The sequence below is a fragment of the Chanos chanos genome, chromosome 2, assembly GCF_902362185.1.
Source record: "Chanos chanos chromosome 2, fChaCha1.1, whole genome shotgun sequence".
NCBI classification, from domain to species: Eukaryota; Metazoa; Chordata; class Actinopteri; order Gonorynchiformes; family Chanidae; genus Chanos; species Chanos chanos.
Window position 1 is genome coordinate 36,427,552 of NC_044496.1, and position 23,355 is coordinate 36,450,906.

Genomic DNA, 23,355 nt, shown 5'->3' on the forward strand with positions numbered 1-23,355 from the left:
ACACACACACAAGCACTGTGAGACAAACACAAACAAACAGCACACACGTAACAGCACACCAGTTTTAGTATACTCTTCAGTTTATCTCTGTAGAACAGCATACCATGCAGTAAAGAACGCACTAGTGGGTCAACAGAGGATGGAGCAGACACACACAGTAGCTGTGGCCTCTTTGGAGAAGACTGATTAAGCATGTTGTCGTATATCAATAGCAGTTTCGTTTGTTTTCACAAAGAAAAAGCAGAAAGCAATAATCAAGCAGAAGGATGTCATCAAGGTTTCTAGGCAACATGACCAGAAGAAAAAAAAAGAACTAAAGCCATCGTATGCAAAAATGTTTCATATACTGTACTGCTCTATAATAAAAAGAAACAAGACAAATGTTGTATACATAAAAGAGGTTGGAATATAACCACAAACAGATTCAGAGTTTTCTATTTGTGACCTCTCTAAATGGACAGGAAACGTGACATAAACAGGAAACATGACATAAATCTTTATTGACTGCAGATGTTTGGATAATATATTTGTCAGACTGAGGAATGGAGACTGCCCAAGGGAAAGTACAAAAATTTATATTCAGTTTATAGAGTTTATATTCAGTATATTGCAGTAATAAATATCATTATGTGTAATTATTGACACATCAGTGCAACTGTAAGCTACGGTGCATTTGTGTTTTTCATGCTCTTCTTTTCTGGAGAATTAGGTGCAGATAACATTAAAAACATGTGCAGATATAAGCCTTTGGTCTTACCAATCCAAATCTCTTTCTTCCAAAATGCCACACCATCAGGAGACCTTCAAGTGCCCCCAAGGAATTCTCTGAAAACATGGAATTGTTTCCATCAGTTAAATATTAAACTACATTCTCTCTGCCCTGTATCCATTTATTTAATTTTTACACTGGGAGAGATGGGCCTGTTTTCTTTGTTCCTCATTTGCTACATTAAATTTTGTGTTTTTCTCACAAAAACTAGCCATGCCCTATATGTTTTAAATTACTTTGTCTCAGTCAGCCTTCTCTCCCTCCCAGATGTGTTGATATCTCATAAAAGATTTTGGCGTGTTGTAATTTTAATCCTAGTGTTTTAAGAGAAGCAAATTAAAGATAAATCAAGTTGACAAGAGTAATCTTTGAATACATTTACAGATGAGCCACAGCATATGTTTAAATAACAACACAGTGGGTGCTCTATATTTTCATAAGTAATTGTCCTTAAGAGGCATTCTGAAGCCTGAGTGCTTAGTGTTGTTAATATCTAACTACAATGCACTGCACAGAGGGCAGCTTCCAGTCAGGTCTCCTTAATGAAATCTCAATGGATCTGCAGTCAGTGGAAACCTCCTGGGTGTCCCGGAACACAAACCACTCCGTGGGGATCTGCAGAGCTGGGAAGGATGCTGGTATTAGCACCCAGTAAACAGGTGAGGCAAGTGAGAACCGCGGCAGTCTGCGAAGCTTTGGCTTATTAAACTGTTTACTGTTTGCTGCTTTACCTCTTTCTTAGGGCTGTAAATGCTGCTGAACCCATTGCCTTTCTCTGTTCTTTCTGTGCTTGACAACTTTGTTTTTGTGCTCCACTCTGTTGTTGATCAGTCGTTTCTCACTATTTTGGTAGGTCGTGGACCGAATTACTGTAAATTTAGATGCGTATTATTTCTGCAAACCAGTGTCAACGGGAAGAAGTAGTATTGCTTTAATCACCCGTTCTTCGCTAGTTTACAGGTGCTGTTCACAATCCTTACTTTATCAGCTGAACTTTATGTGCTGCTTCTTCTTTCTAGAACTCTTTGACCATGGTGAATAATACCTATTTAGATGGATTTCAGTACATATATGAACACCATCAGAATGGGTGTCTTTCTGCATTTTTTCTGTGCTTTATAATTAAACTGTCTACAAAAAAAGTTTCAAGATGCATGAACACGCTACTGTCTTTTGGTTCATATATTGATAAATCCACTTATCCTCACAAAAAAAGTCTGTAATACTATGGACAGAATCCATCGCACATGCTCTGCTATACAGTCATATAAATCCAACTGAAAGGTATATACTGTATGAGCGACTTATAGTCAAACGAAGGGTTAGCTTACAATGGTAACCACCGAATCTGCCACGACGCAGATGACACCTTTGAGTAATTAAGACGGAATCTCTGATATCGACGTATCATTACGTGTTTGCAGTTCTTCGCGCTAAAATTCCCACTAAACTTACATTTTTTTATGAAATACCTTATCTGAGAATAAAATTATGATCACTGGTCTAATTCGAGAGGGCAAAATTTCTCCTACTACCATGAAGGATTTCATCAAATAGTACCGAAGCATGAAAATATTGTTCACTCACCAGAAACATGCTCCATTCATAAGACAACCGAAATCCTCCGAGACAGGGCGGATCACCGCGTCCTTTTACAACAATACAGCAAGAGAAATCAGTCAGGTCCTTACATGCGCTCTCTCTCTCTCTCTCTCTCTCTCTCTCACACACACACACACACACGCCCTTTCTCCCTACGTATACCGTCGCAATTGGCAGTAAAACGTCTTTCTGTAGCAAGAGGTAAGCCCTTTTTTCCGCATCTCTCAACCTACAATTCCATGCAGTCTACGGTTCTGCACCGCAGTATTGACGGAAGACATGAAGACATGGAGAAATTGTCAGTCTGAAGTCAGTCTAAAACCTACATTTACAGATTCTTTGTTCCTGAATCTAGCAGCCTCGAACTGCATTTGTATGGAGCTGGATTATTATAGCAAGTGAATCAAATGATATGACGTCTTAGCGAAGCTCCTTATATGTTAAATAGGTGAGGTGCCATGGAAACCGAGCACTAAACAAATTTAGTCAAAGAAATAGGCCTATATCACATCATTGGAAAGTATTAAGAAAATTATGGAAAATGTGTATTGTAATATATGCCGAAAATGAAACTGAACCTATCAACATCAACAAATAAAACCAGATATTTTTATAGTAACACTAGTAACCATCCTTGGACTTCAGTGGAACACAAATTTCCAGATCAGTATTGGTTTTCTTTGTTAACTTAAACATCTGATTTGATCAAAGTGAGTTCATGATTTTAACGGCGTATTCTGATTTGAATTATAGTGCTAGCAGAATAAAAAATGTCCGAGTTTGCATTGAGTTGAAAAGCGGACCATTCTAAGGCGTTTCGGTGAATGTCATTCTTGCCACCTTTACAGGTCTAGCACAAATTTTCGTATGTATATGACACTTACAAATCTGAAATACTATGGACTGTTGTCCAGTGAAGTGCTATAGCCTGCTGTTAACACATTTCACCAAGGTGGGCAAAGAGGGTACGCTCCAGCAATAAGACAGTGTTGCAATGCATGGTAAAAGACAGGAATTTCATCACATGAAGGGAGATATGCAGGTTTATTAAAGAAATTGCCGCGTTACATCAACCACTGGTGCACTTCAGCTTCATAAGGCATGACAACAGTAAGTCATCTTGAACGAGAACAAACAACCATTCACACACAATATCATAGCCATTTTATTTAACTGTCTTACCGAATCCTCTCAGACAACAACGTTAATCGTCAAAGAGGGCAATAACTTAACCATCCGTTCCGTTCATCTCGGTAACTTCTATTAAATAATAGTAAAGTTTTGTTCATACATTAATTGTTTACTTTATTACGTGTGGCTAAAAAATATTCTTTGACGTAAAGATGTCTGTGTGAATGCGATTTGACAAATCAGCCTTATTCGCTGCATCATCTTGAAGGTTCACCTGAACTCTGCCAAATAAAACTATAACTGAACAGCAACTAGCATTTATAGTACAGAAACTGTTGTGTTATGTCGACCCCATGCGGATAATGTGTCTGACACCCGGACTGAAGTAAATTAACACATTTATGAAATTTTAACACCCTCTTTTCAAATCAAAATGTCAGTGTATTCTGGAAAAATTAAAGATATCTATAAATTGTGCAAACTATAGACAAACTGAAATATGCTTGAACGCTGAAGTACGCTAGGCCTGTTACGCTACTGAATATTACATAGCCTTCTGTAAAATCAGAAACTATATAAAAATCAGGGTAAACCGCACGCAATCCAATGACTTCCACAGAGACCAAACCGTTGATTTATAGTAGGACTGGGATTTGAGCCAATTTCTACCCAAACTGCTGCTGGTGTACGACACAACGCCCCTCTAGTGCGTCGCAAAGTTGAATAAAGTCCAGCAGTTGTCAGCACTCAGGAATCGCCCGTCATCTGACTGCGGCGGCCAGTTGCACACATCGTGGGTGGTCTGTGGGCGCAGTGGCTCATCCCAATTATAGAAAAAAAGGTTTTGTTCTTTTTTTCGGTTTGATGCCATGTATTATTTTCGTTCACAACGTTAAGACTTGAATACATATTTCACTCACAAGTACCATCTCCTAAAAGAACAACGTAGGATGACCGTGCATTTTACTGTAGGCGCGATTCTGTCAACAACGGGTGTCTGTACTGGAGGAGTGTCCAAATCCTTGAACGCTGCGAACAGCGAGCTGATATTTCAGAATGTATACAGAGGGGCGTTCTAAGGGGGAACAAAGGCATGCTCAGGTCTATACATTGCACTCGCTTGAACACACCACAGGATGAATGACGTGCGATGTACTTAAATGAACCAGGAACGCCTGTAATTGTATATACCAACAGTTAGGGACGCTGTCCTTAAAGAATCGGACCATCGGCGCGACTCCACAGGTTCCCGTTGCGTGCAGTTTCTGGTAAGATCAATACGACTGGGCTGTCTTTTATCATATGTCCAACGTAATTAATTAACAATGGTATTTGAACTACAGTGCACAGGGATAACTGATCACTGAAGGAATGGGAGCAAAATCCAACATATGTCCCACTGACTGAACTAAATTACATTAAAATCATTAATCGCTAAGTCTAATTAATGCCTGGCTTTAGGAAAAATAGGATCGCTTACTGTAAGAGTGAATAGAATCATCCCAACTGAAATGATCTGTTTGTCACTGCAACCGATGTTGACGCATTGAAGCCTATTATTTGTTAAGGGTCTTTCAAATGTAAATGCGACCAGTTTCAAATGACTCAGCAAAAAATATCGAATATGGGAAGAAAATCCACTTTATTAAACCAGTTTTGAAAAGCTATTGAAAAGTTCTAAAAGAATATTTACGCGCATTATGTTAACAACTATGTAGCATTCGCACTGAATCGGCGAGAAGTTCATAGAACGGGAGTTGCCTGTCTTGCACGTAGCGTTATCACATTCAATAAAAAACAGACTACAAGATTCCGAAACAGCCGTTCGGCTCTTGACGCCAACGTTTTCATTTCCTCGAATGTAAAAGGAGACCGCGAGTGTGTAAGGTATTGCGCAATTTTTCAAAATCTCTGTCCAACCATTCTTTTCATAATTTTTCTGTTTCTAGAACTAAAAACGTCATGACTGCAAGGGTTTTAAACTGGCACAAGGCTCCATGGAGGCTCTACCCAGGAGTTTGTTGTCCTGTAAACAGCTACCTTCACACGAGCGGTTGCTCGGCCGCTAAAGAGCACTATAAGGTGGTTGTGCTTGGAGGGGGAAGTGGTGGCATAGCAATGGGTGCCCGCATGAAAAGGAAGGTTGGCGCAGCGAACGTGGCCATCGTTGAACCCAGCGAGGTGAGAAGAAAACAGGATGACACTATTCGTCGGTAATATGACGCTAAGAAGGCACACTGCTAATTTCACGTTCAACCAGTCCCAGTATCTGTTACTACAATCGTACGTGCGTGCTCTAGTCATGTGAACTTAGCTGAACTATTATTGCACAGTACAGACTGTAAGCATTCATGGAGTACCGTGCTGTACCCGTGTCTGGTACACGAAATATCGTTGCATTTATTTATAGAAAATAGGATCCATACATTCACATGCGGATACACTAAAGGGCTGTATACTTAACGCAGGAACAGATTTGTTCATTCGTAGTGAAATGATTTGATGCACACAGAGTAGCAATTGGACCACTTCGTGATGAGTAACGTTTAATATTGTTGAAATGTATGTGAATGAGTTGTTCCTCCCCAATTTGGTTCAGTCTGTGTTTTGATCGGTCAGGCTTGTTTTGGGTTAAAAATAAAAAAGAAAAGAAAAGAGGAAAGAAAGAAGGCGAAAATGGCTGTGTTGTTGTGTCAAGTGAAAGTGAGGATTAGTTTTTGTTCTTGCTCTCACCTCTACAGTATGCATTTGAAATCCATATCTGTAATCTTGGATTCATATTACATTAAGGACTTCAAAGTTGGCAAGTGGAGGATTATGTTAACTCCACCAGGGACCTCCCTGAGGACATTGTCTTTTCGTTCCTTTTTTTTAAATTCTTTTTCTCCCCCGAAGCCTTCGTTATCTCACATCTGATTTGTACAAATGATGATGCAGACACAACAAGGACAGTGTTGAGCATATAGAAAACCCTGATAACAACCCAAGTGGCCTCAGTAAGTCCCTTAATAGAATATCTTCCAAGAATATGCAACTGAAGGTTATAAATGAGATCAGGAACAAGTCATGGTCTAAGTAGCTTCATTTTGACAATAGTGTTATCATGGCTACACATACAGAGTAGACCATGTAGAAAAAGATAACTGACTAAACAGGTGCACAAGCTTGTCCCCGTGACATAGTGTTGAATTTCCAATTGAGTGTAGTCTGTCTAATCTCTGTATTGCAGTTAATAACATATACTGAAATACTGTGGCTTTGATCTATTATAGATGCATTACTACCAGCCCATCTGGACATTAGTTGGAGCGGGGGCCAAAAACGTAGGCTCATCTGGCCGGCCCACTGCCAATGTGATACCTTCTGGTGTGAAGTGGGTGAAATCAAGTGTGAAGGAATTCAGCCCTGACAAGAACACCATCCGCACAGCGAATGGGACAGAGGTAGGACTGAGGACAAAGTTTGTCAAGATAAGCTCACCTCTTGACTTTCTTAATTAGTTTTAAATGATACAAGTTATCTTTGAAGTGACAGAGTGTGTGTTGTTTTAGACAAAAATAGGATTATGACAGCAGCTGATCTGACAGCATAAATAGATTTGAATAATTAACTCAGTGTCTGTGTGGAGTTCTTATTGTCAGGATCGAAACCATAAGATGATTGTACTGCATGTTTGTAAATGATCATCTAGATACTCATTTTGATTGGAATGCTTTCTGAAACAGAATCAATGATATGAGCAAAGGTTATGTCATTTGATATCAAGAGAATAGTGCTATTCTGTCATTAAAGAATCTTTACCTTTGCAGTGAGTACTTAAGAGAAGAAACTTAGAATGGATGTCTATCTCTTTTACTTTGATTGAATGTCTATCTGTTTGAGATAGACATTCGTTGAATTGTTTATCTCTTCGAATGGCTACCTCTTCTACTTTGCAGATTTCTTATGAATATTTGATAGTGGCCCTTGGCATCCAGCTACACTATGAAAAGGTAATGTAGATGCAGATATTACATACATTTCACTTGTTGTTCATTACTCTGATAATCACTACTTTCATTTGCCACAACTATCACACTCCATTTCTTTCCACTGAAGCTGTCTGATGTCTTAAGGTCAACACATTTTATTTAGTTATAGATGAAATGTCTAAGTGAAAAAGTCCGATCTCTGTGGCTTTTATGTACCTCAAAGAAAGTACTAAACAGTGGTTCCCTCTTAGGCAGTTTAGTAGGCATTACTACTGTACATTGACTGCTGCCCAGCTCAGCTCACAGTTTTTCTACAGTTCAGTGGTATCACATTAGTGTGACTCACTTAGACTTGCTATCAAACTAGCAATGAATGATCTGTATTTTATTCTGTGGACCTTTGCAATAACCAGGTAACAACAAATGCTTGTGTTATTAGTCATGGCCTTCCTTATTATTTCACCTCCTCCATTTTTTATTTTTATACTGTATTATTCATAAATAAATATGTAACATACCTTTGTCATGATGTGGTCTTAAAAATGACCAAAGAAAGGAATATCTAAACACAGCCATACATATAGATGCTACTTGATGATAAAGCACTGTATTCATTCATTAATAAATACCACATTATTTAAAAACTTTAATTAAGAGTTTAATACTTCATCTCATTCCTTTATGTGACAAAATCTGCTCTCTCTCTCTCTCTCTCTCTCTCTCTCTCTCTCTATATATATATATATATATATATATACATATTGCTAGCTCTTTAAGGTTTATCTGTGATATTATAACAGTTGATTGTTTTTCTTGACATAACAGATCAAAGGCCTTCCAGAGGGTTTTGAACACCCAAAAATTGGCTCAAACTACTCATTGCAGACAGTCGAAAAGACCTGGAATGCACTCAGAAACTTCAAGGAGGGAAATGCTGTCTTTTCTTTTCCTAATACACCAGTCAAGTGTGCTGGGGCACCACAGAAGATCATGTACCTCTCAGATGCTTACCTTAGAAAGGTACCAATGGGACATACTCATTGAATCTGCCATGACATAATCTGTGTGCTTGTATATTACTCGTCTTGGAATGTAAATTTTTTTGTTAATTGTGAGTCAACCTGCTCACTTTCACATACCCTTAAAAATAAAATATGAATGCTATGGCAGACAGAATTACATTTTTAGACAAAGAGTTTCTCCAGTTCTGGGCTAGAACTGCGTTCAGAATGCAGTTTAGTGCAGTGCTAGGCTCAATACTTGTCTGAGATACCCTCTGATAACATACAAAGACACAGGTCTTACAACACTGGTGATCTCTCTCAAAGACAGGAAAAAGGTCGAAGGCCAACATTATATACAACACGTCATTGCCAGTGCTGTTCGGTGTCAAGAAATACGCTGATGCTTTGTGGGATATTGTGAAGGCCCGTGACTTAAACGTTAACCTCAGGCACAATCTCATTGAGGTCAGAGCAGACAAACAGGAAGCAGTGTTTGAGAACCTCGACAACCCCGGTGAAACAAAAGTCTTTGAGGTAAGCTGGTGCATTTGTTCATTCTGTATGCCACTTATCCATTCTCATTTTTAGGCCCACCAAAGCTTTCAGTTAGACTTAGGCTAGAACAAATCATAGGACAGAATGTTTCGAAAAAGAATATCAAATGCTACATTTGAAAGATACACCCATAGCATTTATAGCTAAGTAGTTCCCTGTGTTATGTTTGAACCTGCACAGTCAATACATGTATTTTGTTGAGCTATATATGATTCTTAGAACCATGCATGGCTTTTATGGTGATGCGCTTTCCTCCCCAGTATGAGATGCTTCATGTCACTCCACCAATGGGGCCACCTTCAGCACTGAAGGGCTCGTTATTAGAGGATGAAGGTGGGTGGCTGGACGTGAATAAGGAAACCCTGCAGCATAAAAAGTATCCCAATGTGTTTGGGATAGGGGATTGCACCAATTTGCCAACATCCAAAACAGCTGCTGCAGTAGGTAAGAGAAGCAGTAATCAGGTCTGGGCAGTAAACCTATTTTTCTCATCAAGGTTAGCAGCTCTTTAAGCAACTTTAGAGAGCCCCTGAGAAATCATCTGAAACAGATGTGGATAAAGATAACAAGGCCATAAGCCTTGTAATGTTACCAGTTGTTTAGGTGCCTAATCCAGAATGAAAGCATCTGTGCTGTTAATATCATCATTAGCATATAGCTGAAACAAGAGCTGACAGACACTGTTGACCCTTAGGACGAGTCTTGATCACCTCTATCAAAGTGTCCTGTGTTGAGCAGCTTTTACTAAATAACAAAGAATAGCATGTCTCTCTTTCAGCCGCGCAATCCGCTGTCCTTGACCGAACGATTACAAAAGTGATGAAGAATGGCCAGCCTGATAAAAAGGTGAATTTGAAAAAGATCAGGAGATTGCCAGTGGTTTTTGTCATTACACATTAGGTTTTATTTGTCCATTGATGAGTGTATAGATATACTTTCAGTGTCCAGTTTATTAGGGATAACTCATTTAGTAATGGTTAGACTCCCCATTACACCCAGAAAAGTCTGAATTTCTAAAAAAAATGGATTCTGTTATTTTTTTGGAACCTGGACATCCATCTATACTGATTTATTCCAACTATAGTGAAAGAAAAACTATTAGAATAAACACTTCAAATGATATCAAATGTGATATCAAGTGAATCTATGGGTACAATCAAGTAAATGATGTTTGGGTCTCATGCTTTTCTAGCCAAGCGATGATAAACATTAGTTCTATGTCTGTGGAGGTAAAGAGGTTGGCGCCTAGTCTGTTGAAAAGAATTCAGTAGTGAGAAGACAGGCTCATTTCAGGTCCCACAGTTTTTGAAGTTACAGGTGGAAATAGCTTTATATGAATTTAGCTTTCAAACATCATTAAACAGGCCATTCTAGTATTAGTCCACACTCAGAGACCTGAAGTTATGGAGCGTCACATGCTTGTGATTGTGCAACAGATGATTGTGCAATGCAACATGCAGTGATGGGTTTATATTGTAGATTTTTCCATTTCATATCTATTGTGGAAAGCAGTCCATTCAGTTATATTTCCTGATGAAATAAGATTTGAGTGAGTCAGAGCAAGAATTTGCTTGTCTCTGTCATGCTGTCCATGGCATTTGCGTGACTACTTCCAGTGCTGGCGCCCTGGAGGTGCCAGTTCCATTGTTTGAGGAAAACAATAAACTTATCAGCATAGCACTTACTTTTGATTATTGTCAAGGGTCACCATAAACGTTTACAGGTGTTTTGTGGTAAATGGCACACTATCAGATGTAGATTTCCTGGCACACATGGTTAGGGCAATTTAGATTTATATTGTATGGTTAGGTCCATGCCCTATGTTAATGTTGTGCAATATCCTGCTATATCCAATATCCTGTGTAATGAATGAGAATAGAGTAACTGTGGCCATGAAGGGATACAACTGGTGAGCATCAGTGTCATAATACCTCATGTAGTGTATGTCAGAAAAAATAAATAAACAAATAAATCCCTCACCAGCCACTAGCCTGTACTTTTATCATGAGGCAGGGAGGGTCCAAGGACTTGTGCACTTTAGGCCAAATCATGACTTGTGTGATGTAACAGGAACTTGGAATCATTTGTCCAGTGTTGATGGTTGTGTGCCCATTGGAGCTGCTTCTTCATGGTTTTTGCTGACAGGAGTGGAACACCTTCATGGATGTCTGCTACTATAGCCGATTCATGATCTTAGGACTGAAGCTGACTAGTCATTTTTTGTTTGTCAAAACACTGTGCCAGAAACACAAAAGGGCTGCCATTTCCAAGATCATGGAAGCAACAGTTATATTACTCTCAAACTTAACTTATTTTGCTCATTCTAACATTCATTCTAACAATTAGATCCTTAGATGCCAGTCTACCAACTTCATATAGCAAACCACAGTGTGGCAAACCACAGCTGTGCAGCTCTTTATAAGCGGTGCACCTAATATTGGCCTGAGTGTGAATATAAGAATGGTTTTCTTTCCTCCCTTACAGTATGATGGCTATACCTCGTGCCCCTTGGTCACCAGCTATAAGTCAGTCATTCTGGCTGAGTTTGACTACAATGGGCAGCCACTAGAAACGTTCCCTGTGGACCAGAGCAAAGAGAGCAGAGTCATGTTTCACATGAAGGCTGATGTTATGCCGCATCTGTACTGGCATGGTCTGCTCAAGTGAGTCCTAGCCTTTCTAATCTATATTGTTTTCATTCTCTCAAGTACATGGACATAAATGAGATGAGACATAAACCTGATCAGTTTCTATGCTCCTCTAATACAAATAATTTTTTTTAAAGGGGACTTTGGGGTGGCCCAGGACCATACAGGACCATGATGCACCTGGGAATGAAATAAAACAAATAAGTAAGACATAGAAGGGGATCAATAGGTTCATTTTCTCTAAGCATTATCTATATAGCCTTTTTCACCTCTATGTTTTTACATGGAGATATGCTTTATCATGATAGTGTAGTGTGAGCAGAACACGCTATCTTGCTGGTCATTTTAAAAATATAGTATGATGAAACAGGTAATTATGTACAGGTGGTATTTAAAGAGTAAATAAATGCTCCTATTTAAAATACAAAATAAAGCAACAAAAAGTCTACTTTTTTTACATTGTTGCTTTAGAGGAGTAGTGTTGCTTTTAAACAGGGATCACTTACATATTTTACAGTCAGTTATACTTTTGTAAGACCTAGCTGAAACAAACAGATTTCTTGCTCAGATAAACAAAGAGTATCTAGGAGAAGTTTATTTTAATATTCATATCATGGTGCTTAACGTCTGAACATAACATGTTTTAAACACTAAGAGGGGTGTGACATCCCTCCCCCCCCAAAAAACAGATTAAAAGAAAAGAATTTGTGTGCTACTGGCAATGTGTGATGTTCCTCCATATCAGTTATAAATAAAAAACAGGACTGCAAATAAAACATGTAGTCACATATGAAACACTGCATGCTCTCTGTAGTTTTGTAGCTCTGACATATGTTTGTGTGTTGTGCTGTGTCTGTATGTACATGCATGAGGAGATAGATAGATAGATAGATAGATAGATAGATAGATAGATAGATAGATAGATGCATTACTGGTGTTAATTTTAAGGTATGTTAGCGGAGATAAAAACATTAATGTATGTTTGGTATAGGTGTATGGGTGAAATGTAAGTTAACTGTTAGTTTATTCATTTGAGAGTTTGTTTCACGAAGTACGATGTCAAATGAGGGTTATAAGATGTCAATAAGATGTCGTTCGAAGGCCATGGACTGCTCAACAGTGCCGCACACCAAGATAGAACGTAAGTGAATGATAAATAACGGGGACTACAAGCTTGTAAGGAAAAGGCTTGCTCATGCGCAGGTGCTTCATAATCCGGGTGCTTTTCAAGTGTGTCTTGTTGAGGAGGCGGGAAATGGCGTCCCAAGAAGCTATGGAAAAGCTGTTCGTCGCTCTGTGACTCTCACACTGATTACATATAAGAGAGACGGCCGAGGAGTTTGCTAGTGGCCGTCCCCGTTGTCGTTGTTTTAACGACCACCTCATCTACACGCTCCCGCGACACTTGGAATGTAAGTGCTAAATTGTAAGTAAGCAGCCATGCTATCATGCAAAAATAAATATTTAACCCTACGCCACGGTCGCAGTGCTTTAAAATCTCGCGTCTTCCTCACGCCTCTTGTCTCGCCCTGAGAACATGTTGTTCAGGCAGTAAGAAATATGCTAGCATAGCTTAGCTGTAGCACTGTTAGCATTATCTAGCTTGCCGCACTCTACATATTGTCTTCCATTTATTCACGGGACCAGTTACATAAAAACGATATGTGAGGTTTTCTACAAGTCTGGTTTGAGCCTTCTTAATAGCTTACAAAGCTCGTGATCGCTGATTTGTTCATTAATAGAAGATTGGGAATGAGCTAGCGATAGCTTGCCTGCCAGCAATATGTCGGAAGATACCAGAAATTTAGCCAACAAGTCGTTAGCCCCCAAGTCAAAGTTGGCTCTGGCAACTTCGCTGTGCAAGTTAGCTCAGCAAGCCGTATCTAAGAAGTAGTCAGCTATGCCTGCGTTAATTCGCTGTCAGGTGTTTTGATTCTCTGATTCGTTCAAAATAAACTAATCTCATACAAACAGACAGAACATGCCAAAATTTTAAGTAGATACACAGGCATTCTTTGATCTGAAAAATTGACCGTTTAGCGGATAACCACCTACAGCTAACAACGTCCGCAATGTTAACTACTTTGAAAACTGTTGCCAAGCACCATGTGTAAATTAATGTTCTGGAACTTGGATTTACGACAGTAGTCACAGGTCTTGAGCGTGGTCTACAATTTGAACACGTTGGTAACAGTTTTTAAAATAATGGCTTATCGTTTAGCTACGGCTAACGTAGCCAGTTAGCCTGCTGCATGTCTCACCCCGCCCACTTTGCCAGTATTACAAGTTCATATCGTGTTTTGATTGTCCCTGCTCCCAAATCTGGCTATTGTAACGTTGCATTTATCTGCATTTTCTGAGTGGTTGCAGTAATGCTCGTTACCGCCGTGATTCTTAAATGAATGAGCCAGAGCATGATAGCAAATAGTATATTTTTACGCTTTTTGTTACTGGATTTGATCTCCAGTGAAACTCTCAGTAAATAGTAAAAGTACACTACCTCGAGAGCAGAAGAAATCAGCCTTTTTTCAATGTGACTACGGAGTAGCTCTAGTCGGTGTTTCAGTTATATGTGCAAGTTTGATTTGGGACGATGAAAACTGTGGCATGCAGCAACAAGTTTGTCTGTAAGCCGAGTCTGACTGAATGGGATATCCACAAAATATGTAGCCTGACATGTTAATGAGGTTCCGTTGTTATTCAGCTTGAAATCTCGTTTTATATGTCATCAGATTTATTTTGGTTTTAAAGTTGTTGTAGATTTAGCACATGTAATCGATAATTAATGAAACCTGAGTGCATTTAACAGAAGTACATTTAATAATTTGAATAGGTTTCTTTCTTGTCTGATAAAAAAAAATTGGGCACCTGACTCATGAGAGATTTCGAATTGTTGGGTTAGATTTGAGGATTAAGTGGATTAAAAGGATGTCTTGTCCTTTTTCTAGTTTTACATGTGACTATTGGGACGATGAGGCTGAGAGTGCGAAAGGCATCTCAGCAGTTGAACCCTAGCCCACCAGCCCGGACCACCCAGGCCAAGAGAAAACACTCAGAGGTGGAGCCCACGTTACCCTCAGGCAGAACCAGGATGCAGAAGAGTGATACAGGCATCTTCTCCACCATCAAAAGGTTTATACGAGGAAATGCTGTTAAGGTGAGAACATTACACCCTTACTGAAACTTTCTGGAAAATGAGCAGCTTACTTGCTTGGGAGCTGATTTGCTCAATGTTTGACAAGTGAGATCTGAAATTTTTATGCAGTTCCACAGATACATGCCTTTCAATGTGCATTCATTCAAAAGCATGATTCCTGAATTTAGTAGATGGCAGTGTTCATAGTTTGCATGATATTTCTCCACTGAAGGTGGAGCAGTGCACCCCTGCCAAGAGAAGCCGCGTTGAATGCGATTTGGACAGTAACCTGATCACATCAACACCACCAACTGGAAACCTGCCCAGCAGAGCCAACCCCAGAACTCGCAGGAAAGGTCCTGTCAATGGGGGTGAGCTAAATCAGTCTGACTGATTTTTCATTGAAGATGTCGTTGTCTTACTGCTAAAATGGAAATGCAATAAGAATTTAGTTTGCTTTGAACTTGATTGCAAGCCTTTCCCCTAGTGGTAAAATATTTGATTAGACATATATTCATGTATCTCCTCTATTCTGGAAAGCCAAGCATTCGTACCAGTTCTCATTTCATACTCTAAAATGTTAAGATACACTGATAAGTCAAGCGATTGACTCTGTGACTGATTTCTCCAGATACCATGACGTGTGAGAGTAAACCAGTGAAGCCCAATGGGAAACTGGAGGTGCAGACTGGGGCACCAAGCAGCCCCCCACGCACTACTCTGTTAGGAACTATCTTCTCCCCCGTCTTCAATTTCTTCTCACCAGCCAACAAAAATGGTAGGAGCTGCTTGGAGCAACTTTCTAGTCATCTAGTTTCTCTGTTAAAAGTTCTTGCTGTCACTTCATGTGTCATGTGTTTTAACTAAATTTGTCCATGTTATTGAAGTGATGCTGGGCAGTCTGTCACAGGAAGATTCTAAATCAAACAAAAAAAAAAAACAAAACTAACAAACGTTTTTCATTTAGCTTATTTTTTGTCCACTTACATCTTTAGGTCAGTTTTTCCCTATGCCTTACCTCAAACGTTCCTTTGGCTTTTCACATAACTTGCACATCTGATGATTAAAGTAGTTCAGAATACGTTTGCGAGAGTTTGGATAGAGCATAGATATAACACTTTGAGGTGAGTTGTTTTAGGAGCTCTGCATTAAGCCATTCCCATTGCGAGCAGTTTATCCACGGTAAATGTCCCAGTCACAGTCCATTCATTTCCTAACCAACATTAACAACCTCATCCCCCCTGTTTGCCTCAGTGACATCAGGCTCGGACTCCCCAGGGCAGGCAGTGGAGGCCGAGGAGATAGTGAAGCAGCTAGAAATGGAGCAGCTGGAGGAGACTCCCACCAGCACCCCCACCACCACTGATGGCAAAACCGTGCCCCCCAACCCTGTGCCCAACCCGAGGCCTTTACCTCCCGCTGACACAGCTGTAGAGGAGGGAGAGATCTTCACCGAGGCAGACATGCCACCTCTCACAGGTAAACACACATACCTCTGGAACCGTCTGGGTCCAGTTCTTGTGAGCAGTTAGGTAGAAAGATTTAATGGTGAATGTAATTGAGATTCAGAGGGCCACAGGTGTACCGAATGATTTTAAATGAATGACGTTGTGTTTTCCCAATGTTATTTCACAATGTTTTCATTTTCCCCCTCTCATGGATCTTAAATCTAAGGAGACTCAAGTTTCAGGGTTTTTTGCTTGTTTGTTTGTCTGTCAGTCAGTGATTCCAAAGAGACTAGATGCCAATTCTCAGATTTCTGAGAACTCTCCATGCAAAGTTATTGTTGAGTGTTTGAAAAGTCCATGCAGCTATTAGAGTTTGTGTTCCTCTGTCTTCTCTGAGCAGCTGTGGGGTCCAATCCAGATGGCAGTTACCCAGATTCTCCACCGTCAGCTCCTCCAGAGGGCACATATGAAGAAGACTGGGAAGTCTTTGACCCGTAAGTGAAAGCTGTTGACTGTCGCACCTCACCTGTCTCTGTACGACGACTTTTTCTTAACTGTGTGTGTGTGTGCGTGTTATCTTATCCTCCTAGGTATTTTTTCATTAAGCACGTGCCACCTTTGACCGAGGAACAGCTCACCCGTAAACCAGCGCTCCCACTGAAGACAAGGAGTACGCCAGAGTTCTCACTTGTTCTAGACCTTGTAAGTTCTAGTTCTAGTTCAGTACAGTTGTGATGTTTTAGCAGCTGTGATTTGTAAATTTTGGCTAAGGACTGTGCTAATGCTTACTGTTTGCTTGGATTTAGGTTGAATCTGATCACTTCATGCTACATTTAAAGAAAGTGATAGCAAGGGAGTGAATTCACCTGATATTTCCAAGCCTCGATAAATGAATGAATAGAAAGTCACCCTAAAAACAAGCAGGTAGACAGGCCATGTAGGGAAAAGCACTGGACACCATGTTTTAACCATTTCAGACCTTTTCACTGGGTTTTACTGGTAAAATGTGAACTCAGTTTCCACCTGTTTAAAAGCAGGAAATCGTGGCATTTTAAGAGTGTTAGCATTTTTTCAGATATGATGATTTGCCTGTGTTGACCCTACATATATGCTGTGTAAATGTAGAGAGGATTGTGTTTACTGTAAATTTGGCCTTGACTGAATTGGTTTTCCTACGCTAGGATGAGACGTTGGTGCACTGTAGCTTAAATGAGCTGGAGGATGCAGCTCTAACCTTCCCAGTGCTTTTTCAAGATGTCATCTACCAGGTACAGTAATCAGATTCCACCTTTTTGTTCTTCAGTCTGTTTTGTTTTGGTTATTATTTTTCTTAAACTAATGTGCAGTATCTGAAATGAAAACTGTGACTGATAGAAATTATAAGTTATTTTCTGTTTAGGAGTAGTATGTGCTCTTGTTTGCTGTCAGTTGTAGAGTTTTGCACTAAAATGTGTACCTTATGTGTGTGTTTCAGATGAACACTGTTTTGACTTTCATTTACTGAATATTTACAGTAACATATGTTTTCTCATCCTTAGGTGTATGTGCGATTGCGACCATTTTTTAGGGAGTTCTTGGAACGAATGTCTCAGATTTATGAGGTGAGAAGTGTGTGTGTGTGTGTGTGTGTTTGTGTGTTTGTTATTTGTGACTTCTGAAACAGATGTGAGGTGTCGGATATTGAGAGAGGGTCATGAGCCCATGTCTTCTCAGATCATTCATCAGCGGAATGCACATGCCTCTAAATACTCATGTAACCAGTATAATTTTGTTTCACCCACAGATCATACTCTTCACTGCCTCCAAGAAAGTTTATGCTGATAAGTTGCTGAACATTTTAGATCCGAAGAAACAGTTGGTCAGGTTGGTTTGCTTTTCTTACTTTGAATCTGTGTTGCCTGTGCCAGCAAAATGAAGATTATGTTCATTAATTGCTTAAACATTGCACAAGAATCACATTGAATTTGCATTGAGCTTGTCAGCTTTTGCATTTTGTTTCTTAAATATTGCATGCTTTTTTTTCTTACTGAGTTAAGGAGACATTGTTTGACTGGAATCTTACCATGTAACAATAGGCACAGGTTGTTCCGCGAGCACTGCGTGTGTGTCCAAGGCAACTACATCAAAGACCTGAACATTCTGGGGAGAGACCTGGCAAAGACGGTCATTATTGATAATTCACCGCAAGCCTTTGCCTACCAGGTTAGTGAAGGCTTCACAGCCATGTGAGTGTGTGCTCTTTGTCCCAGTGCGAGGATGAAAAGCTCACATGTGCCATTTTCTCATATGAACTCTGCACAGTGTCCGAAGAATTAGGTCTGGACGTTGTCCCGAGTTGCCCTTTCACACATGTAACATACAACAGGAGATGGTGCGTGTCAAACATGTTCTCGCCTACTTTAAATATTCCGTTTAGTTTTTATGCGAGGGGTGGTGCCTGGGAAGAGTGTGCAGGAGGCAGGACATGACACAAAATGACACCACGGTCACGTAGCCGGTTTGTAATTTGCCCATGAACAACCAAGTCACTTGCCGTTCCTTGAGTTTGTCTGACTATTTCGGCATCGGCCCTTACCGACATAACTTGCCAAATCTCGTCGTCTCTCCAGTTACACATTTTCACTGGTATCTTCATGTAAATGACCCTTTTTCTTCAGATGTTTGTATTCTTCTGGTTTTGTGCCATCAACACGCCCACTTGTTTGCTGTGAATTCTCTGGACAGTGACTTGCTCTATTCGCACGTGGACTCAATCGGACATTACACGGACTTTGTACTAGGGAGCTGGCAGAGTCCGTTTAATGTCCAATCCAGCTGATTCAGATATTTGCGTTCTCAACACAGCTGCCCCGGGTAACGTCTGGATAAATTCAGGGTTGCAGTGCATGTCTGAAAGCGGCAATGTTCTGTGTGTGTTGTCACAGCTTTCCAATGGGATTCCTATCGAGAGCTGGTTCATGGATCGGAATGACAATGAGCTTCTGAAGCTGGTCCCTTTCTTGGAGAAGCTGGTTGAAATGGTAGGTGTTGGGTGGGTGGGTGGGTGGGTGGGTGTGTGTGTGTCTTTCAAGGTGCCCCTTGATCTAAAGGTCATTATTATTTTCCCTGTAAATTTGGAGACTGTTTTGTTATGGAGACTGAAATGTTATTTTGTTCTATACTTAGCTCTGGTCTTCTGATTGGATTCATGCACGTATTCTTATTTAGTATCGTCAGTTTTTCTGTACTGTGGGTATGGTTAATGAAATTTAAACGGTAGATATTACGATATAAAAGTTAAAGATCTGAGGTGGTTGGATATATATTAGCTGATAACGTATTGCTAGTTGGAAAAAATTTGCATGAATTTTTAAAAATGCTTCTTTTTTAAGCGAGAAACTGACTCACTCTGTTTCTGACAGAACGAGGATGTACGACCACACATCAGAGAGCGGTTCCGTCTGCATGACCTTCTGCCCCCTGACTGAGCTCTTGGGACACGGCCTAGCCTCCCAGGCCAAGCGGACTCATGGAGGAGGGAGACAAATTCATAGGAAAAAAAAAAAAACTCTACAGCAATGACACATTTGCCTTCATTGGCAGTGTTTTATGTGGGAGGGGGGCGGGTGGGTTGGCAAAGAGTGGTTGGACGGGGGGGGGAGGGAGAAAACATTTTAGAGCAATGACTTGGATGATGTATGTATAAATTTTTATGTACTCACATTAATTGGACAGAGGGACAAGACAAGAGGAACCCTCAGTTTTACTGGTTTTATCCTGGAGGAGATGCAGCATCTCTTCGCTAAGCATCAAAGAAGATTCAGGGGAGCGTTTGTGGGAATGGAAGCGCTGTCGACCAGAGAAGTGACGTCACTCCATTTGGTGCTCTAAGGACCCTGGGCCTAGCAGGCCACACACTCATTTCAACAGGAAGGGCCAGTCTAATATGAATATATATAAAACATATAAATATATACATACTCAATTATGTTTGTGCATATGTATATATATATAATGTGTACATATATTTTTTTTTTCCAGGTTTTTAAAACCTTTCTTGCTTTCTGCTCTTGGTGTCATCATGCATTCCTTGTAGTTCCTTGTAGTTGAACAGTTATGTTTTTCTGACAAATTTAATTTTTATCCTTTTTTTTTTTTTGGTTCTCTCTTGATCTTTCTCTCTTTATTTTTTAAGTTTTTAAATCTGTCCTTTGTTTGTTTGATTAGTTTGGATACACATAACCATGTTTTAGTCTGCTTTCAAATGAAAAATGCATACACTATTTTGAATCCACAACAAATTTTTGAAGTATTGAAAAAAAATCAAACCGATAAGAGATTCCTTTATGTAATGAAGTGTCTAACAGAAGGGTGGAACTGGTAAGGATTTGATCACTTTGTCATTAGTGTTACAGGTTATGTGTAAGGAAATCAACAGCTTTTAATGCTTTCTTTATTTTCAGTTTATCTGATATACCAAGTACAGTTCAAATGTAAAATATTGTATGTGGCTTTAATTGCTATTCTGTGAAAGTCATTTATTAGTGGTCTCTTTCTGTAAAAGGCCGCTGTAGCTTCACCAGCGCATCAGTTAGCTGAATCACTGCAAGCCTGCGCCATATTTAGTGTTGGTTACTCACTGATCTTGCTTTTTGAATACTGTTTGGACAAAAAAAAAAACCTTTGTCATGTACAGATCTCTATCTGCTTCTGTAGGGTTGGCTTCCTTTGTTCCATCTCAATGTTACCCCATTTTTGGTTTTTTGGTTTTTTTGTTGCTGTTTTTTACTTCCACTGTCATTAATACAGTATTTTTATGTAACAGCAAATTGGAAAACCAGCGATTTTTTTTTTTTTTTGACTGCCTCAATATTCACAGGGCCTCGACTGTTCTCGTCGTCTTGTATTTCGCTTAATTTTCTTTTCTTTCTTCTCGGTTGAATGTAGCCCAATGTTTTGCCTGTAGCAGTGTTGATAATGAGAATTGTAATACATTCACTCCACACATTTTGTCAGCTCAATCTTTCTCTCTCTCTCTCTGTGGCTTTAGGATGGACACGCATGGGCTTGCCCGTGAGTTAGAGGAATTAAGGTCTTGATTTGTACCTGAGATGGTCTGAAACATGCAGTAACAGGATGATCTGGGGTTAACTAGTTGTCCACTAAGATCCATAGTTGTATGCTTTTGTACCAGAGGTTTCACTGTCACTAAAAAAATTAGTCATGTTTTAAGAACAAGACTGTTGCAGACGCCATGGTGAGTGAACCCATCAGCTTCATAGACGACCATGTGGATGGCAGGAGAGGGAGTTTTACCCACCCTTGTCCCTTTTGTCCATCACAGAAAGATGTTACACCACATGGACACTGCTTCCTGAGAGGTGAAGAAGATTGCAAAGCATTTCCAGATTACTGCATTGAAATTTTATGCATGGGATTCTAGGAACTGTCAAGTCATGTTAAGAAATTAAATTGGGTTAAAAGAGCACTAAAAGGAGTGTCTAGATGTTATTTTGCCAGTGTATAAAAATATGTGAGGAATCTTTTTAAGAGAATATGATTTTGTATTTTTTTAAGGCATGTTGTATTCATGTTTAAATTGGGTCTTTGAGTTTTATTCAGAACTTTCCATCAGGTTTGGAGGGGTTTCCTAATATGTTTATATCATTAAAGACTTTACAGTTGTAGAATAGCTTTTGAAAAATTTAGCATGTTGTGAAAATTATTGCAAATGAAAAATTAAATTTGGTTATGATGCTTTTCTGCATTTAACGTTTACTTTAAACTTAAATATGAAGACAGTTGGTTTATACATCTGTTTAGTGTCTTGATTAACATATGGTTTCCAAATTATTTCTGATCTAAAGCTCAATATAATTGTACTTCGTAAAGAGAAAGTATGTAGTTGTACAGTGAATTTCACGTCTGGTCATGTTTCAGCACTCACACAAAAAGAGCAGATGTGCTCAATGGCCTTAACATGGTTAAAGAGCTACAGAGAGGCTAGTTTAAAAGAGAGAAGACATTTTAATAGCGGCCTCTTAAATAGGACTTTTATTGTGGTAGTGAAGTTCTTATGTTGAGGTTACCATTCTTCACCATAACCAGTGATCTCGCGTTCACCCTCTACAGCAAATTAGTCATTAGCATGGGTTTTTCTGTGAGCAGGCGGTATACACTGCATTTAACAAAAGGCTTTCATTTTTTTATACTCATTTCATACCACATATATTTTTCATGCTCGTTTCATATCTAATTACTTCAGACCCCCCAAACCACATTCTGTCTTAGATACACCATCCGCACCAGGGTCGTTCCTACAAGGCATGCACATAAATAGATAAAAGGTACCATAATTAGTGATTATTGTTGTTATTATTATTATTGTGGTAGTATAACTTCAAGTTAGCTTTTTAGTATTTTTTTCAGCATTGGTATGTGTACTGATCAAAAGTCAACAGCAGTGGGCATCTAACGTACCTCTTCATTTCTACATGGCTCTTAAATTTGCCAAAAAGCCCTAAGGGACATTTTTCAATGAACAATCACATTACTAGGACAGCTGCACTACACTTGAAAGACCTTTAATGGTGACTAAACTGCTTTGGTCTGTGAGAATACATACAGATCTGCAGCCACTTAAGCTGTTCTTTTGCTAAAACTGACTGAATTGGAAATGATAAGGAATTAAGTTTACATGTTTGTTTTTAATAAGACAGAATTTTGCCGTGTAGAACAGCATAAGAAAGTTGAATATTGCATCTATTCTGGGTGTCTGGTTGGCAGACAGTCCATTAAGGGTAAGAGGGTGGCAGACAGGCCATTAACAGTAGTGTGCTAATGGTATAGTGGTTAGAATAGCTGCCTTCCAAGTAGTTGACCTGGGTTTGATTCCTGGCCAATACAGCTGTTTTGGCTCAGTGGTTAACACTGTTGCCTCATGGCAAGAAGGGCTTGAATCCCGGCCATCCCAGGTCCTTTTTGTGTGGAGTTTGCATGTTCTCCCCATGTTCGCATTGGTTTCCTCCCACCATCAAAGATGTGTGCTAGGATTAATACTCCTGTCAGTGACCTTGACAGAGGCACTGTATGTACCAGGTTCCTGTACAAGG

General features: G+C 39.6%; 2 protein-coding genes across 4 annotated transcripts; both read left to right on the top strand.

Moving 5' to 3' along the window:
- The first annotated feature begins 4,474 nt into the window (after positions 1-4,474).
- sqor (sulfide quinone oxidoreductase) lies at positions 4,475-12,478 on the top strand. The gene is made up of 10 exons (XM_030765833.1): positions 4,475-4,770; positions 5,452-5,683; positions 6,775-6,945; positions 7,441-7,494; positions 8,299-8,493; positions 8,802-9,011; positions 9,293-9,476; positions 9,811-9,878; positions 11,517-11,695; positions 11,818-12,478. The coding sequence occupies exons 2-10, from the start codon at positions 5,465-5,467 to the stop codon at positions 11,873-11,875; spliced, it is 1,338 nt and encodes a 445-aa protein (XP_030621693.1). The 5' UTR covers positions 4,475-4,770; positions 5,452-5,464; the 3' UTR covers positions 11,876-12,478.
- Positions 12,479-12,902: 424 nt separating this feature from the next.
- Positions 12,903-19,846, top strand: ctdspl2a (CTD (carboxy-terminal domain, RNA polymerase II, polypeptide A) small phosphatase like 2a). Of its 3 annotated transcripts, none has more exons than XM_030765792.1 (13): positions 12,903-13,106; positions 14,629-14,837; positions 15,049-15,187; positions 15,448-15,594; positions 16,071-16,295; positions 16,665-16,758; positions 16,855-16,966; positions 17,446-17,532; positions 17,803-17,865; positions 18,048-18,127; positions 18,340-18,466; positions 19,189-19,284; positions 19,666-19,846. In XM_030765792.1, exons 2-13 carry the CDS (start codon positions 14,652-14,654, stop codon positions 19,729-19,731), a joined length of 1,422 nt encoding a protein of 473 aa, XP_030621652.1. In that variant the 5' UTR covers positions 12,903-13,106; positions 14,629-14,651; the 3' UTR covers positions 19,732-19,846. The 3 variants fall into 3 exon arrangements, with proteins under 3 accessions (XP_030621652.1, XP_030621655.1, XP_030621654.1); XM_030765795.1 differs by having other exon boundaries at positions 16,683-16,758; XM_030765794.1 differs by having other exon boundaries at positions 12,903-13,092.
- Positions 19,847-23,355: the final 3,509 nt, after the last annotated feature.